Consider the following 17,133-nt stretch of genomic DNA (forward strand, 5'->3'; position numbering starts at 1 on the left):
AATATTTCAAAAATATATCTTTAGATCAATTATAATATTGCGTCGGAAGAAACAAAATGGGATAAAAAAACCTTTTTTTTAACGTAAATAGATTACATGTTATATTAAGAGTGTTTCGGAACGTTATTATCGTGATGGTAGGTATGGATTTTAATATTTAAACTTATTTGCTCGCTACATGAACAATATTTTATAAGATGCGTTCAAAATTAACTTTGTGGACGTGATATTTTTGAGCATTTTAGTTACAATTCGAAACTAATATATGACTATTAGTTTTAGGTTATATTTTATGTTTTCTGTATTGCTTACATCAGTGTACCCACGTAAGGAAAATAATATCTTAAAAAATATCTTATTGGTGCTCCCAACCAGATTTGTACCTACACCCCTAGTTTCAAATTGGTCACACGCACCCATGAGTGTTGTTTGTGGGGATACTTTGTAGACCCCTACAATGCTAAGTAAGATGAATTTCTATTAAAAAAAATGAAATTATTAATTTAATTTTTTTTATAAAAATATACATTTGGATTATTTATAACAACCTAAATAAATAAATTTCCATTCACTAGAATAAAATATGTAAATAATATTCCGAGTGTGCTTGTGACCACACTCCTTAACCCAAAACCCAAAAACAACAACAACTTATCTTCTGTACTTGTAGCGCAAACAAACAAACTGTCTGAGAAGGAGAAAAGAAGAGGTTGATTCATTCGGTTTTAATTCTTCTTTCTGAACTCAAGAATTATGGGTTTGGCTTCTGTGGTTCAAATTCCATTGAATCACAATGGCGTTCTCAGAATCAGGGTTTCATCTTCCCTCAACTTCCTTCACCATCCTATCTCTTCTTTATCCTCAGGTTTTTTCTCTCTCTCCTCCTAATTCACCTTAATTACTTATTTACCCCTTATCACTTCTTTTTGTGTGCGCGTGTGGTGACAGTTGATCATTTTCATCGTCCTCTACGCCTTCAAGTTTCATGCCCCAAACCAATTCGTCAGGTTCATCCGTTTCATGCTTCAGGTCACTCTATTTCCAAAGAATTTACCTTAATATGTTTTTAAGCCATAATTAGTTTGTGTATTAATCTTATGAGTGATGTTGTAGAAGTGAAGAGAATTACTGCTCAACCAAAGGATGAGATATCTTCTACTGAGGAATCACAGAGCTCTGCTGTTAGAACTGTAGCCTTATGGGTGGGAGAATCGATGATAACTATGCTTTTACTGATTTTCTTTGTCTCCTTCGATTTCATTTACGTTAATCTAGTTATGGTTTCTTTCAGGTTTTCGCAGCAGTAGCGTTTGGTGTTGGCTTGGGTTTTAAAGAAGGCTATGAAAAGGCGTCTGAATTTTTTGCTGGGTATGCGCAACATAGTTTAGTTTTACTACAATGTGTGACCTCTTGGGAAGTTCTCGTGTTGTTTCTTTGGTATTGTTTGATCTATTGAACCGATTTTACCGAGGAGGAAAAAAGCTACAATAAGGGGTACCTTGCCTGCGTGAAGAATGCAATAGGACTTTTGATATTTTGAATATCTGAATAGTCTATGATCTCATTCCCTACTGTTTGGCTATGGCGTGGAAATAGGAAAACTTCTTCTTCCCCGAGAATAGGAAGAATGGTTTCTTCCTTGGAGAGGTGGCAATAACCGGTGCTTTGCGCGGTTGCCACTTAATGGATTTGGGTTTGGGTCGGGCGACCCATGATCTGCCATGCCACGATCGCCTGATTCATCCTGGGGCCCTTTATGATGTTTTTGGGCTGATTGAGTTATGGGTCGTCATCTTCTAGGGCCCGGCCCGTCATCCCAGTCCAATTTTACACTTCGAGAATATAGAACAACCAATTGTTTCGGATGAGCCAAAGCACAAACACATAACTTAAAGGACAACAAATGCAATTTTTGCATTTTTTGCGAAGTTTTAAGCTTTTCAATCATTTCGAGTATTTCAGATTCCTTCATATCTGTTTTGAAAACCTACGCCTCACTTTGTTTATTTTACTTCTGCATCCAGTCGAGATACGGCCTTAGGTTAGTATATCACAAAGAGATTGGTCAAACACTAGTATTTGAAGTTATAGTACATATTGGATGTTTATTTTCTAGTTCATGAGTCATGAACTTAAGTGGTTTGGATATTTGAAGTATTTTGGATGTTTATATCTTTTTCCCTTTTGCAAACTTTGTACTCAATACTCAATGGGGTTGTGGCCTTTGTGCACTTTTATAGATACATATTGGAGCAAAGTCTCTCCGTGGATAATCTCTTTGTCTTTGTTCTAATATTCAAATACTTCAAAGTGCCAGCTTTGTATCAGGTGATGTATAAACCTTCTTGTCAATGGTAAACTTTGAGCAACTTAAACTTTAAGTTTTTTAAACAAGCTATTATTGGTACTGCGTATTAGAATAGATCGAAAGCAAATAATTGATCAGATTGCTTCCACTTCTTATTGAACTTACAGAATCGTGTACTTTCCTATGGTATTGCCGGTGCAGTTGTTTTTCGCCTGACAATAATACTTCTTGGAACAGCCACCATTCAGGTGTGTTTTCAACATGGATATATTTCTCATAATGTTTTTCATATTATTTTTCTTTTTTCGATAAAGTATGTATACTTTTTATTGATCATTTTGTCTTGATTAATACTATGATATTTAGAGGTTTGAGGCAGTAAACCTTCTATTGGCGGCAATATTACTCTTCTCATCATTTAAGGTGACTATTCTCATTATCTAATATTTAGTACTCCTTACTTGCTTGGTATAAGGCTTCTACATTCATATTTGTCAAGAAAACTTTTATCCTTAAAGCTTAAGATATTAGAACATGGATCCTTTTATATAGCTCATTATCCCCTTCATGCTATCGTTTCTGAGCTCAGATCTTCTATTAATAATAAATATTGTCATTTTATCTTGTGCTCAAGTATAGTTAAGTTACGAAAGAACGAGAGTCGCGAGGATCAATCTTTTGGCTACCTGGCGAAAGGGACTTTTATATGATATCAAGGACCAAGCATCCTCTAAACCTTAAACATATTTGATGAAGAATTCAAATCAAATGATTTATTTCCTAAGCGTTATGCTAGAAACTTCAAACTTCTTGTTGTGGTATTCACAATTCTATGTACTGGCTTTAATCGCAGCTTGTTTCTTGTTTTCTGAATAGCTATTTGCTAGTGAAGACGAAGAGTCAGACTTATCTGATAACTTTTTGGTGAAGACATGCCAGAAACTTATCCCTGTAACAAGTAATGTTCTCTAATCATGTTTATGTATCATATGGTCATTTTGTTTGAGTATGTATATCTCTGCTGAGTAATATCGCCAATCCAAAATCTTACTCTGAAAAATTACTGCAGCAAATTATGATGGAAACAAGTTCATAACAAAGCAGGATGGAATATGGATGGTAAGATCTCGCAAACTGAAAATACTTCTTTATTCTCTTGAGTTAAGCAACTGTTATCTTTTCTCACAATTTCGTTGAAGTTTTTGGGCGATTTGCATTTGTTGCTTTCTTGTCAATAAGTAAAAATGTTTTCTTAATGAATTAAATTAATTTCAACTTGATTTCTAACAGGGATCAAACATTTTGGGCAGGCCACACCTTTGCTTCTTACAGTAGCAGTTATTGAACTCAGTGACATTGCATTTGCTGTAAGATTATCGATTCCCCGACCCTTCTATTTAATGTGCAATTTTGTGGTATAAATATTGACATATTTGTTCTTTCTAATAGGTGGACTCAATACCTGCAGTTTTTGGTGTAACACGGGATCCATTTATAGTGTTTTCTTCTAATCTTTTTGCCATTCTGGGTAAGTTCTCTTGCTTCTGTTCCCCTTGTGATGTAATGCGAGCACATTTGAATTAAATTTTAGAAATGTGTTCCTTAAAGTTTGATACCTTGAAAGCTTGCAAGTAAAACTTCAGTTTTGAGGTAGTTCGTTCAGTTGCTTGCTGAACACGTGCTAATAAATAATTTTATAACAAAATTTGTTGCAAATAAGTGGTTCTTTTGTAACTTTTATATGTCTGGTTCTCCATTAAGTCATTAAAACGTGGAGCCGGAGGAACAGGATGAGTTCATTCTTTGTTATTATCTGAGATCAGATGTTTTTTTTCCTAACAATTGTCGATACTTTTTCTCAAATTTATCTGCATTTGAAAAGGCTTTTGTTTACACTGGTGAACTTTCACAGTTTGACATCAGCTATAAATAAACAACTTATATTTGTTAAATGTAGGCTTGAGGTCACTTTACTTGATAATTTCGGAGGGTATGTCAGAATTGAAGTACTTACAGGTAACCATTGACTTGGTTTGTTGATATACATGATTTTGTTCTGTTCATGTGTGTATTTAAAAATTAAAAAAAAAAACATGTGTATTACATTCGGGACTTGAAGTCGGAACCATGTTTCTGTTATCACTTCATAACTTCTGTATTCCTCTGTTTCCTGCTCATAGAAATTTGCAACTTCATCCTTATCATTGATATCCCATATTTTGTTCTTGTTAGCCATCCATTGCTGTTGTTCTTGGATTTATCGGGTGTAAGATGATCTTGGACTATTTTGGTGAGTATGCACTTCTCATTCAATTTACCGATTATCATATATTCCAATGTACTAGGAACTTTTCACATATTTTCACTCTTACAGGAATCCATGTCTCAACAGAAGCATCGCTCGGTTTCGTAGCCTCTAGTCTTTCCATTGGAGTGATATTAAGTCTGGCTAACAAATCCGACTAAGCTTATAGACCAACTCAGAATGAGTTGAGCTCTGCATGATTGCTTCTATTTTACAGCAATCCAATTCTCCCCCACCCCAAATAAAAGAAAAATCCATATATTCTTCCTTTATCATCTTGTATACTTGGTAAGAAATATTTATTTATTTGTAGCCTCTGATATGGCTCTAGTTCATGTTCAAAGTTAAATCTTAATAGCAAATTGTCTATCAAAACATCTTTTAGCAAAAACTAGCTTTGTTAAAAATCAAAGATACTCACTCAAGTCACTCGAGTTACAAATCATAGAGAGACACCTAAAAAATGTAGCTAGATTGTCTTTTATTTTCTAATTATAAATAATTAATGAAAGTTTGACAGTGTTTACATATTATTTAGAAAAAGTCTCACATTTGAATCATGTGAGATATGATGTGATTTATTTTATTTTGATGGGAAAATGTGCATTGTAAAGACTATTTTGGAATTAGGCTAGATGTATAGGGGCAATCATTTGGCAACACATCCAAATTTACTCTTGTCTCTGTATATCATTTCTATACAAAACTATATTTCTTTTTCAAGTTTTTATTAAATAAATATTCAAGACACATTGCTAATAAAATGTATTATTCTGTTAGCAAAGTGATTCGGAAAACTTAGGTGGCAATTTAATCCACTTGCTTATTATTCCTCCATAAGTAATCTATCTTTTCCATCGACTATAAGTTAAGTTAATGGATTGAATCATAGTTTCATGATGTAATACTATCATATTGGCTGAAGGATGTTGCGAGGTATGGATACAGAGACAACCTATATAAGTCACATTCTGCTTTTAACATTTGTTGAGATACGACATTCTGTGAGACATTGTTCTTTCATCTTCTCATTGGTGAGATAAGTCTTACTTGTCTACTCCATCTTTCTATCAAAGATTGAATAATGGATCATTCTATAATTCGAAATGTTTAAAACATTGTACATGATGGGTGAACACTTAGGAGTTCACGTTGTGGAGGCCCGGTTTGAGATTACTCAGATGCAAAGATGTCTTGCACATTTTAAATAGCCTTAGAAGGTGTACGTGGACCATTTGGATGAGGCTATTGGTCACTAAAATGACGATGCATTTGGGGAGAGTATTTAACTTGACACCCCCTTAATTAAACTTAGCACCCCTATACTTTTATATTAACAAATTTGTCATTGATTGAAAATTGAATGAAATTTACGTTTGAAATTTCTGGTAGGTAAAAATGAAATTTCTGGTACGAATAAAATTTATGTTATACTGAAAATTTTAAAATTTTCGGTATGTTCTAAATAATTTCGGAAATTTGAAATTTACTAGTTGATACTGGAAATTTCAACCAAAATGAAATTTTTGGTAGTGTTATTTGTTTGAGATTTTAAACGCTCAGGATTTTGCCGACAGTTTTGGATGTATGTAATTGCACCGACAGTTGTGTGGTCCAGAGTAAAAATAAAGTTGTATAAATATGGAGGATCACTTGTTATTTGATAAAAACATCTCAAAAAATGTATCTTCCTCAATTTTTTATTAAGGTTGAAGTGTATTTTAGTGGAGCTTCACCTCCCGTAGAGTTCTGACTTCCAGATGACACCACATCTCTCGCCGGTCTGACGTCCAACTTGAATGAATTGTTATCTGATACCGAAAGCAGAAAGGTGAGAAAGATCGAGTTTTGTGAAGATTGGTTTGATACTGACGGAAGGGTGAAATACAATCTTATTTAGTTGAAGACGTAGGATAAGTGAAGATCATTTCGCCGTAGGACAACAAAGGGGCTGATCGAGTTAGGTGATAAGATTTCAAGGTTTGTCAACGACATAATGAAAATGATGAAACATCAAAAATCATCTGGTAATGTCTAGATTTTCTTATTTATCACCGTTTTTCAAAGTTATGTTTAAGTTATGTAATCATTTATCAAATGTTAGTTTATGTTGATGTTGCATGAATGAAAGATCAAAAATGTTATCTAATAAAACGTTTCTGATGAAGATGTCTGAGTAATATACAAATAATATATAATATATAAAAGATGTCTAAATATGCCCCCCACGGGCTCTGTGTGCAGCCCAAACTAATCCAATATAAGCCTCTCCATATGGGTTCACCAAACCCATGGGGTTATCCATAATAACTGCAATCATCTGGAGGCGATGCTAGTCATCAACATCAGTTGTAGGAGGTGGCGACATAATGTTATCAACAGGTACCCCAACATCAAAAGGCCTAACATTACTTGTATTCTCAACCAATGGAATGATGTGAGGGTGTGATACAGTGAGGTACCACTATAAGTAACCATCCTCACAATGTGAGGGGTACTGAACCCTAACTGCTCGATCTCTAATGGCACGATCAGAGCTGATGAAGTTACTCTGAAACCACCAATCAATGCTCGCAAATGATATATCTGGAACTGGTCATAGGATACTCTGAACATAACCATGCTGTCGCAGACACCTCTCAGACAAATGTCTAGCAACCATGGCCTCCACCGCATATAAGCTGAATATAATGAATACTCCTCGAACTCACGGTGGGCTCTATGATCAATGTATGGTGTCTAGATGATATCATCTACAGTCAGCGCATCAAGCCTCCTCTGGTACTTAGCAACAACACTCGGATGTGACTGCCTCCCCTTCCATCTTCTCGCTCGTGGGGCACCCACTAAGGGATGATGCACCCTCCTGTCATAGATGGTGGAGAAATGCTCGTATATCCAACACTGATATCAAAACACAGGCATAAGAAATAATAAATAAGAAATGTGATTTGTAACAATTAAATAAGAAATCAACAACAAATAATAATTTCAAGCATACTTGTAACCGAATCAAATAACCAACAAGATGTCTGGTCTCAAATATTCTCGCCACTCCAAGTGATGTATACAAGATGGTCAATGCAGCGCAACCCCAAGCCCAATTGGTAACGTTGAGGCTACTGAACAAGCACACGTATCGGGCGTCGATATAAACACCAGACTTGTCCGCAAAGAGAGTACATGCTACTAGATGTAACATGCACACCCTAGCGACAAACTCATAACTCTCAGTCGCTGCAAGCTCGTCGTACGTCTTCCAAAGCCAAGACATACGAAGGTGAACGCCCTTGTTGAAGGCAAACTCCTTCTGCACGTCCGCCTCAGGAACTCCTAAAACTCCTTGGTGAGATAAGTCTTACCCTAAACGACGTTTCTTGTCTATTCCATTTTTCTACCAGAGACTGAATAATGGATCATTATATAATTCAAAAGTTTAAAACAATGAGCATTTAACTTGCCACCTCCCAACTTATATTTGACACCACCATAATTTTAAAATTTCAAAAATGTCCTAATTACTATTTACCAACTAAGTTTTACTTTTATTTTAAAATTTTCACTCTTACTTGTAAAGGCAAAGAGTCAGACAACATACGATCGCAAGTTTCGATGATGACAAATGACCACCATGCACGTCTACAAACAAATGCAACACATTACCTATCATATCCTTTCCTATGCTTATCTAAATCTGTTATAAATCTTAAAAACATATGTGGACAAAGTGTGATCATGACGAAATACATGAAAATCACAAAACACAAATTTTTGCAGATTTGAAGACTTTGAGTCGACCATAAGGGTCGGCGCATAGCTCACGGGTCAGCGCATAACTCAGACAAATTGGAGATTGGTCAGCGCATGCGTGCTTGAGTCGACCATAAGGGTCGGCGCATAGCTCACGGGTCAGCGCATAAAACCCTTGAGTCGACCACAGGTCGGCGCATGGCATAGTGATGCTATCCACAGGACAGCGCATGAAACCTTTGAGTCGACCATAGGGGTCGGCGCATTTCCCACGGGTCAGCGCACGCCGACCTATGGTCGACCGCTCGTGCGTAAACTCAGTTTTCTGAGTACTTTCCACTGTTTGAAAAGCTGTTATTTTTGGTTGGTTTGCTAGTTACTATAAATAGAAGTCAAAACACTTTTATCAACCAACATTTGTCAATTTGAGTTCAAGTGTTCAAGGAAACAAGAAAGAGTGAAAAAGGTGTCCAAGATTCATCATCTTCATCTTCAACATTTCACAACACATCAACTACACACAATCATTTTTGATGTGGTTCGTGATCGGTTAAAGGTGATAAGGTTCGAAGCTGTGATTGGAGAATCCGGTTCGGGTTGAAGCTTGTGGCAGGTTCTTTCTTGAATAAAACCGTTAGGGTTTTGTCCTCCAAGACCGGTTTGTGTTTGGGGTTTTTTGGACGAATTGCTTCATCAATATTCAGCTGAGCGAAGGTGATTGAGAAGAGGAAGTCTTCTTCAGTCTAGTAGCGGATTCGGTGATATTGAAGTGAAGGATTCAGGTTCGATTCGTTGTGTTTGAGATCAGCCGGGCCGAGGGTTTGAAGAACGGAAGATTCTTCAACAAAGGGGCTGGAATCGGAGGTCTAGCAACAACGATCGAAGGTCTTGATTCATCTTGAATCAAGGAGCAAGGATAGGAAGCATCATACATCACATTGAGAGTTCGGTTGTTTACTTGCTTTGCAATTCTTGTATAAACGGTTAAATTTCACAGGTGATATCTAATTAAATCATCTCAATTCTAAGTTTAGAATTGAGGGCAGACGTACCCCGAAGCGAGGACGGCGGGGGAACTGCCTCATCAAATTTCTGTCTTCTTTAATTTTCTGCATAATCGTTTTTCAGCTTAAAAATTAAGTGATTTTAGTTTAAGCTATTTTACCAAACGTTGATATAAGTTGAGTAAGAAATTAAAACTGCTGTTTGAATCCAAAGTACAATAGTATATTGTACTAGATAAATTTGAATTACTTACTCAACACAAATATCACTTGGAGTGTCTATGCACATCAAGTGTTTGAGAAATTGCCTAAACCAAAGTTGTCTTAAGTTTGTAACTAGTTTGATTTGGTATTCTGGATCATTGGAACTAGGATTCCTAGTAAGTGAAACATATCATTGATTGTGCAATTAGTGTAGTGATTTGTATTTCACTTTATCTCTAATCCATTAGCTTAACGCATATCCGATTTTCCAATAACGGTTTGTTATAGACTAAAATTTTCCTCGGCCGCTTCCGCACTTAAAACAATTTTTCAAAACCAATTTTAAATTGGTAGCGCCGACTCAAGTTTTTAACTGGGATCTATTCAACCCCCCTTCTAGATCCGTGCCATAGTCTAACATTACTAACTTACCATAAATGAAATTTTCGGTAGTACAATCGAAATTTCGGATACACATTTTTTTCGCATTTTTGAAAATTCTCACATTTATATCAGAAATTTTAAAATTTATGGTAAAAAACCCGAAAATTTCAAAATTTCTAGTAAAAAATACTGGAAATTTCAAAAATTCCGGTAAATAACAAAAACTTCCACAAATTTATAAATTTATGATTATTTTACTGTAAATTTCCAAAGTTTTTGTTACAGGCTGAAAATTTCCGATAAAAATCTGTAAGTTTTTAAAATTTTTGGAATTTATCCAAAGATATAACGGTAAAATTGCTTTTAATAGTGGGTATCAAATATAAATGGGGGTGTCAGATTAAATGCTCTAAAACATATACATAATGCTTGAACACTTAAGAGTTCATGTTGTGGAGGCCCAATTCGAGACTAATCAGATGCAAGGATGTCTTGCACATTTTAAATATCCTTAGAAGGTGTACGTGGACCATTTGGATGAGGCTATTGGTCATTAAAATGATGATGGACTCTGGGAGTATCATAAAATTTGGAATTTTTTACCCAAATAATCCAATATTTCAAAAAAAAATCTGAAAATAACCCATATTTAAGATAATTTCTCAAACTACCCCATATTGAAGCACTTGTACCAGTTCAATGGTGACTGCCCTTTAGTTTAAAGAGGAGGTGCCATTTGAATTGACTTCTGCACCTAGTGTTGTCAATCCAATTGACGCCTATGTGTTAGGTTTAAGAGGTGGCGCCAATTGGTTTGGTACCTATATGTGTTGCGTATTTTTTTTTTGAAAAGTAATGGACATTTTATATAAAAGTCAAAATTGGCCCAATAGGTATTAATATTAATATGCGTTTACATACGAATACCAAAAATACTAATGTCGTTGATTGTGATGACCCAATTGACCTCCGGTTCCACATCCCCTAGCTACTCGAATGCGTGACCCTAACGCACGTTGATGATTCACCCCAGGTGTTTGAGGACCCACGAACATCACCACCACCTGCGGGAGATTCCCTAAGATATTCAGACAAATCCATGAAGTCTTGTGTATGCAATGAAGCGCTACCGCCATAGCTGAGTTCATGCCCCATGCCGAAGTAGTTGGGGTATGTTTGGATTATTGGAGGGCGACCGAGACGATTGAAGGGTGACATTGGTGTGAATGATGCATCAAGAAAAGGTTGAAATGGTTATTATGGTGTTTGGTAGCCATATGGTTGTTGCACGTTTTGGTTTTGTGATGTTCGTGCTTCTTGACTATAGTAGGAGGGACAATTGGTGTTAAATGATCGCTGAGTATTTTGGCTAAGGCGGTTATGGTAGGTTGATGTGTTAGGTGCATAACGATGTTGGGTATCTTGATGATGATCTTTTTGTTGGTGGTGGTACGGGGTATGCTCTTGGTATTGTGGTTGGGTGTTTGGCATGTTAAGGTTGTATGTTTGTTTGTTTGCGGGCCGATAATTTTGATGGGTAGGGGGTTGTGAGTAACCGGTCTGGTAATGATGTGGGGGGTTATACGTTGAACCTTCTTGTGTGTAAGTGACCTGTCGTGGGTCGTATAGGTACATATCATCGGCAAGGAACTCGAATCTAACCGATCTATACCAATCCATATAACTACTAGCTGGTTTTTCTTCGATTGGCATCACAATGTCACTTAAGACATGGTCTTGTCGGTGCTTCCATTTTCGACACTCAAATATAACGAAGCCTTGCCAAGGATTAAAGTTCTATTGGTCGTTAACTATTCATATATGCCATTGTCCAAGTTTTTTCGTGGGATCTGGGATGTTTTGAAGCATACCGAACTACAATTTAACACGATCACTATGGTGCATCTCCACAGTGGTGAAGCTGATGATCGGTGTGCATGCATTCCAAGCGGATGCATCTTGTTTGTTGATATCATGTTCATGATTCAAGTTTAGATATGGACGCAAAATAAACTGAAATAGGAAAATATATTAGATTATAAAATGGATGATATTAGAAACAAATTATTACGAATTAATTCGTTTAATGGAAATACATGTGTTGGTCGAAGGTGATCCAAAAGATTATAATATTGGGTAATATAGTGTCTAGAACCTCTGTTGTAACTCATACCACGAGCCGATCATCTGCACCAAAAAAGTAAATATGTAATTTAGAGATGATAATCGGTAAAGTAAGTAAATATAGTTAATGTTAGGAACTTACTTTTGTGCGTGCAGGAATGTGAACGGGTTGTGGTTGACGAGCGCTAGGGACGGTAGTCTGGACCAACCCCATGCTTGAAGCAAAACAACGCATCCAGAAAATGTAGATGTGTCTTTATGTGCATTTTTACACAAAGAGCTATACAGATAAGCCAAACAAGCGGACCTCCAATTGTAACTTCTTATTTTATATACATGCCTTAATAATGGTAAATACATAACATGCATACTAGAACCACTACCTTCGAAAAATAAAAATAAATCAATTAAAAGCATAATATAACACCTAGTTTTTATTATTTGAGCTTCTTCGGTAGAATTTTCATCTAATTGTAAACTGTTGTAATATACCTTAAGGCGTGAAAGGAGTATACATTGACCTCTCGAGTTATCATCTAACAAGTCGGCACCCAAGAGTTCCATGCAAATTGAATTTGCAGAGTTGGTTTTTCTATTTACCGCCTTACCCTCGATAGGTAGCCCCAATAACATGTACACATCTTCTAACGTTACAGTATATTCACCGGTTGGAAACTAGAATGTGTGTGTCCTGGGACGTCATCTTTCACATAAATATAGAATAAACTTATTATCAACCGACCAAGACATGATTTTACTAACATGTCCAAAACCGGCGAGGTCGACATAAGGTTGAATTAACTCGTCGTTGGGCAAAAAATTCGTGGACACGAGTACGAAACCTATAAACATCCTAAAAAATAAATAACAAAATAAGTTTTTTTCATAAAAATATGCGTTAGAAAAATGTAAGAAAATATGTTTTTCCATAAACACTTACATAAGTCACTATGTTGGCGACAATTCCTCTGTGCGATTCATCCATAGTCAGTAGAGACATTTTTTCATAGTGTTATAGATGAAGAAGTGTTGGTTACTGAAGAAAATATGAGATATAAATGTGAAAAATGGTTGGTTGTTGATGAAGAAAGTTTGGTTCCTATGTCTATTTATAATGAAAAGCAGGTACTAGTGCCCATGCTAGACATAAATGTGTTTCCATCTTAATTGGAGACTACATATAACATTTACATGCTAGCGCCATCTCAATTGGCGACTTCCTAGGTGTCTAGCTGCATGACTATGTCGTGGCAGGTCTTCCATGCATGGTTTTGTCAGTAGGCTGCATGGCTATGGCGTGCAACATAAAATCTCGAGGGCATGCACATAAGGCGCCAAACTGACTGATGACCATGTACAAATTTACAAAGCAGTCACCAATTGAATTGGCGAGTGTTCTTCCATGCATGGTTTTGTAACATTCTATTAATGCTCTCACTCTTACTTAAACCAACACAAGTTCATACTCTTACTCAAACCAACACAACTTCATTGTCCAACCAACACAACTTCATTATCATACTATGTCATATGCACCTATGCACCCAAATATATTATCAATACTCATTACAACTTTGATACATATGACTCTGATGTATACAGGTTTAGTTTTCAAAACACCGAAACTGTCTGATTTACAATTAAGAGAAATTCAAATTTCTTGCATTTGAAAAAAAAAGAATAGAAACCTATCTAGGATCTTGTCCTGTGTTACAAACCACATGCCAGAGTCCAATTTATTTTGAAAATAATCAATGCAAATTTTACCTGCTAAAGGTGCTAGACGATGAAGATGTTGAATATATGTTTGTTAGTCACGAACATTTTCGTTTCAACTCTATTGAGTTATATATTAACCTCCAACAAACCATACCATCTAAATAATCTCAGATAATTGATAAAGCTGAATCTGATGAATTTGAACCAGAAGACTCAAATGAATCCGACGCTGAAGTGGAAGTCGACGTCGTTGACGACGACGAAGAAGAAAGTGAGAGGCAAGTCAATCATGTCTTGAACAATACCATTAAAGATGACAATCATCGAGCGCCATTACCTCCAAGTCATGTATATTGTCCGCCTCAACATATGACAAACATGGACTTGCATGACAATGACACATCCGACGATATTTTTTACAACCCGTATATGCGGTCAGATGGTTAGTTAAAAGTGGGAGACATGTTCCACACTAAAGAAGAATGTGTGTGAGCTATCAAAAAATTCCACATGGATACCTATGCTGATTTCAATGTGAGACACACTGATTCGAGAAGGTATGTCATTGAATATCATAACGTTCTTTGCAAGTTTCGGCTGACTGTGTCTCCCAGAAAGAGAAATGATTCTTGCCATATAGCTTCTATAGACCCACCTCACAGTTTCACTGCCACTAATATTGTACAAGATCACCGAAAATTAAACGCTAAATTGATATGTCAAGATATTTTGCCGCTTGTTAAGAAGGACCCATCAGTGAAGGTGAGTATAATAATATCTCATATCATCACACAATATAATTATACTCTCTCGTACAAGAAAGCGTGGATTGCAAGGACAAAGGTTGTTGAACAGGTATTCGAAAACTGGGAGGATTCATACAAAGAATGACCATGATTTTTATGGGCGCTTAAGACATACACACCAGGGACTATTACAATTATGGAGACATTACCAACATTTACGCTAGACGGAACTTGTGTTGGTGGAAATAGAATATTTCACCGACTCTTTTGGACGTTTCAACCATGCATTAAAGAAGAATGTATATCATTTAATCCAAACATCATTTTCCTCGCATCCTTATCATTTTTAACTCGCACCCACTCATGCATGGCATCATGTCTCTCAATACTTCTAATTTTTTCGCCTTCAGGTATGTCTTCGTCTAACCAACGAATCAACTCCCTATGTAGTTGCTCAAAACTACAAATGTTTCAGAAGAGCATCTCCATCAAAGGCTTGTCTCTAGAATAAATCACTTTCTCATTGCGGCGACAAAGACGCATCATGTTTGCAATATAATGAGAAGAGATGTGGAAAAATAAATCACACCACACCTCTATTTATACTAAAAATTACACAACAAACATAGGTGTCAGGCCAATTGACGACACCTCTTAAATCTAACACATAGGCGTCAATTGAATTGGCAACACTAGGTGCAGAAACCAATTCAATTGGCGTCTCCTCTTTAAATTAAAAGGGTAGTCGCCAATTGGTCTGAAACCAATGCTTTGACTTTTTTTTTCAAGTGAGATAGTTTGAGAAATAATCTGAAATATGGATTATTTTGGGATTTCTTATTTGAAAAACTGGATTATTTGGGTAAAAAATTCTAAAATTTGTGTCATCAATTTTTTTCCTACTTGGTTGTTGGCACAATTTTTTTTATGAATAATAGTGTAACGTATGTTGATCTTATATATCTGAACTACATAGATATACAAAATATTTCAAGAGTACAATTGGGGAGGGACTATGGATGTTAATGAGCTGAGTTTGGGTATAGTATTATAATATATGTCTTCATACCTTCATACCTGCAATTTAAAAAAATCTTCTTACCCGAACTCCCACCGTGTGAGCATTAATGTTTGTACTTGTACCCTTATCTTATAGGTGCCTAAGTACCCATACTCATACCTGTTTAATCACATTACTAATAAAAAATAATATATAATTTATAATTTATCATGTCATTTTAAATTTTTAACAACATTAAAAGAAATTCAAGGATGATATTATTGAGTTAAGAAATAAATAAACTTAAAATGTGCATACAAGTTTAATAGTGATACATTTAATAAAATTGATAAATTAACATGTATACATAATAAAAAAAAGATATATATTGTGCGGGTATGAGGTTGGGTGAATACTAAGGTAGTACTATCCGCGCTCATATCCACTTATTTTTATGGGTAATTATTCGTACTCATGCCCGTATCCATTTTACGATTTTTTATCCTATCTATTATGGATAAATAGTTGTATCAGCCTTAATAAATAGATTATTAAACGTTATTTGTTTACATTTTATTAAACATTTTCAATTAGACATTTAATGACTATTATATTTCTAATTTATGTTATAAGATAAAAATAATTTCTATTAATTGTTGTTTTATATGTTATAACAGACTTGTTTTATATGTTATAACATAGCTACATTGCATGATATAATATAACTAATTTTAGTTATAAAAAGAATTACACTCAAGGGTGTGTTCAGAAGGATATTTCTGGTATATGATGTTCTATAAAAATCCATCAAGAACTATGTTTTTTTTGTTTCGTTAGTTGTCCTCGAGATTAATCTATCCGAAACACCCCATTTCATAAACATCCTTTTAGACACACCACAAATTATATATATTTTTTATACAATAACCAATCGAATTTAGCAATGCAGAATAGTAAAATATTTATAATATTGATCTAATACATATAAATTTAAAATGCACATATACCAGTGATATAAACATAGCTACTTAAATTTATTGGACATTCTGCAATAGACTTTTTCTATTGTATTCCTTTTTGAGATCATTCAATTTGTTAAGTGCATTCATTCTATCTAAAAAAAGGGAATTTCCAATCAACATCATTTTCCTTGTGATGTGTTTTCCATTCTACATGTATTTATGTATTTATGATATATGACATTGTGATTTCAAGTATAGTTGTACAAAATTCATCTTAGTTGCATGCCATCAAATACAAATATCTCATCTTTATTACTTGGAAGGAAATTTTGTAGAGGGAAAACATTTTACGAAAAGTCATATATTGTCTACTCAATTAAAACTTTGTTATATACACTTGCTATAAGATAACTCATTTTAAAAAAGCATACTCATTCTTTCTCCGGTACAAGGAGATAAATTCGACTAGCATGCACCCATGTATTAGTCCGAAAAAGTTGCATGTAATCATTCTTTTGATAAGTTAACTCTATAATAAGGCGTGGTAGACAAGAGTCCAATTGTTAGAAGATACATTGGATTGTGATTAAAATTATGAAAGCAAAGAATCTGGATGAATGGAGTTAA

At 35.2% G+C, this 17,133-nt stretch overlaps 1 protein-coding gene across 1 annotated transcript; it reads left to right on the plus strand.

The window, feature by feature from the left end:
- The first annotated feature begins 579 nt into the window (after positions 1 to 579).
- On the plus strand, positions 580 to 4,962 carry LOC127092474 (thylakoid membrane protein TERC, chloroplastic). The gene is made up of 14 exons (XM_051031353.1): positions 580 to 865; positions 949 to 1,029; positions 1,114 to 1,202; positions 1,292 to 1,368; positions 2,241 to 2,328; positions 2,476 to 2,556; positions 2,675 to 2,731; positions 3,185 to 3,266; positions 3,378 to 3,427; positions 3,619 to 3,675; positions 3,758 to 3,836; positions 4,266 to 4,324; positions 4,541 to 4,598; positions 4,683 to 4,962. Exons 1-14 carry the CDS (start codon positions 754 to 756, stop codon positions 4,772 to 4,774), a joined length of 1,062 nt encoding a protein of 353 aa, XP_050887310.1. The 5' UTR covers positions 580 to 753; the 3' UTR covers positions 4,775 to 4,962.
- The last annotated feature ends 12,171 nt before the right edge of the window (positions 4,963 to 17,133 follow it).

This window comes from Lathyrus oleraceus, chromosome 6, assembly GCF_024323335.1.
Source record: "Lathyrus oleraceus cultivar Zhongwan6 chromosome 6, CAAS_Psat_ZW6_1.0, whole genome shotgun sequence".
Taxonomy (NCBI): domain Eukaryota; kingdom Viridiplantae; phylum Streptophyta; class Magnoliopsida; order Fabales; family Fabaceae; genus Lathyrus; species Lathyrus oleraceus.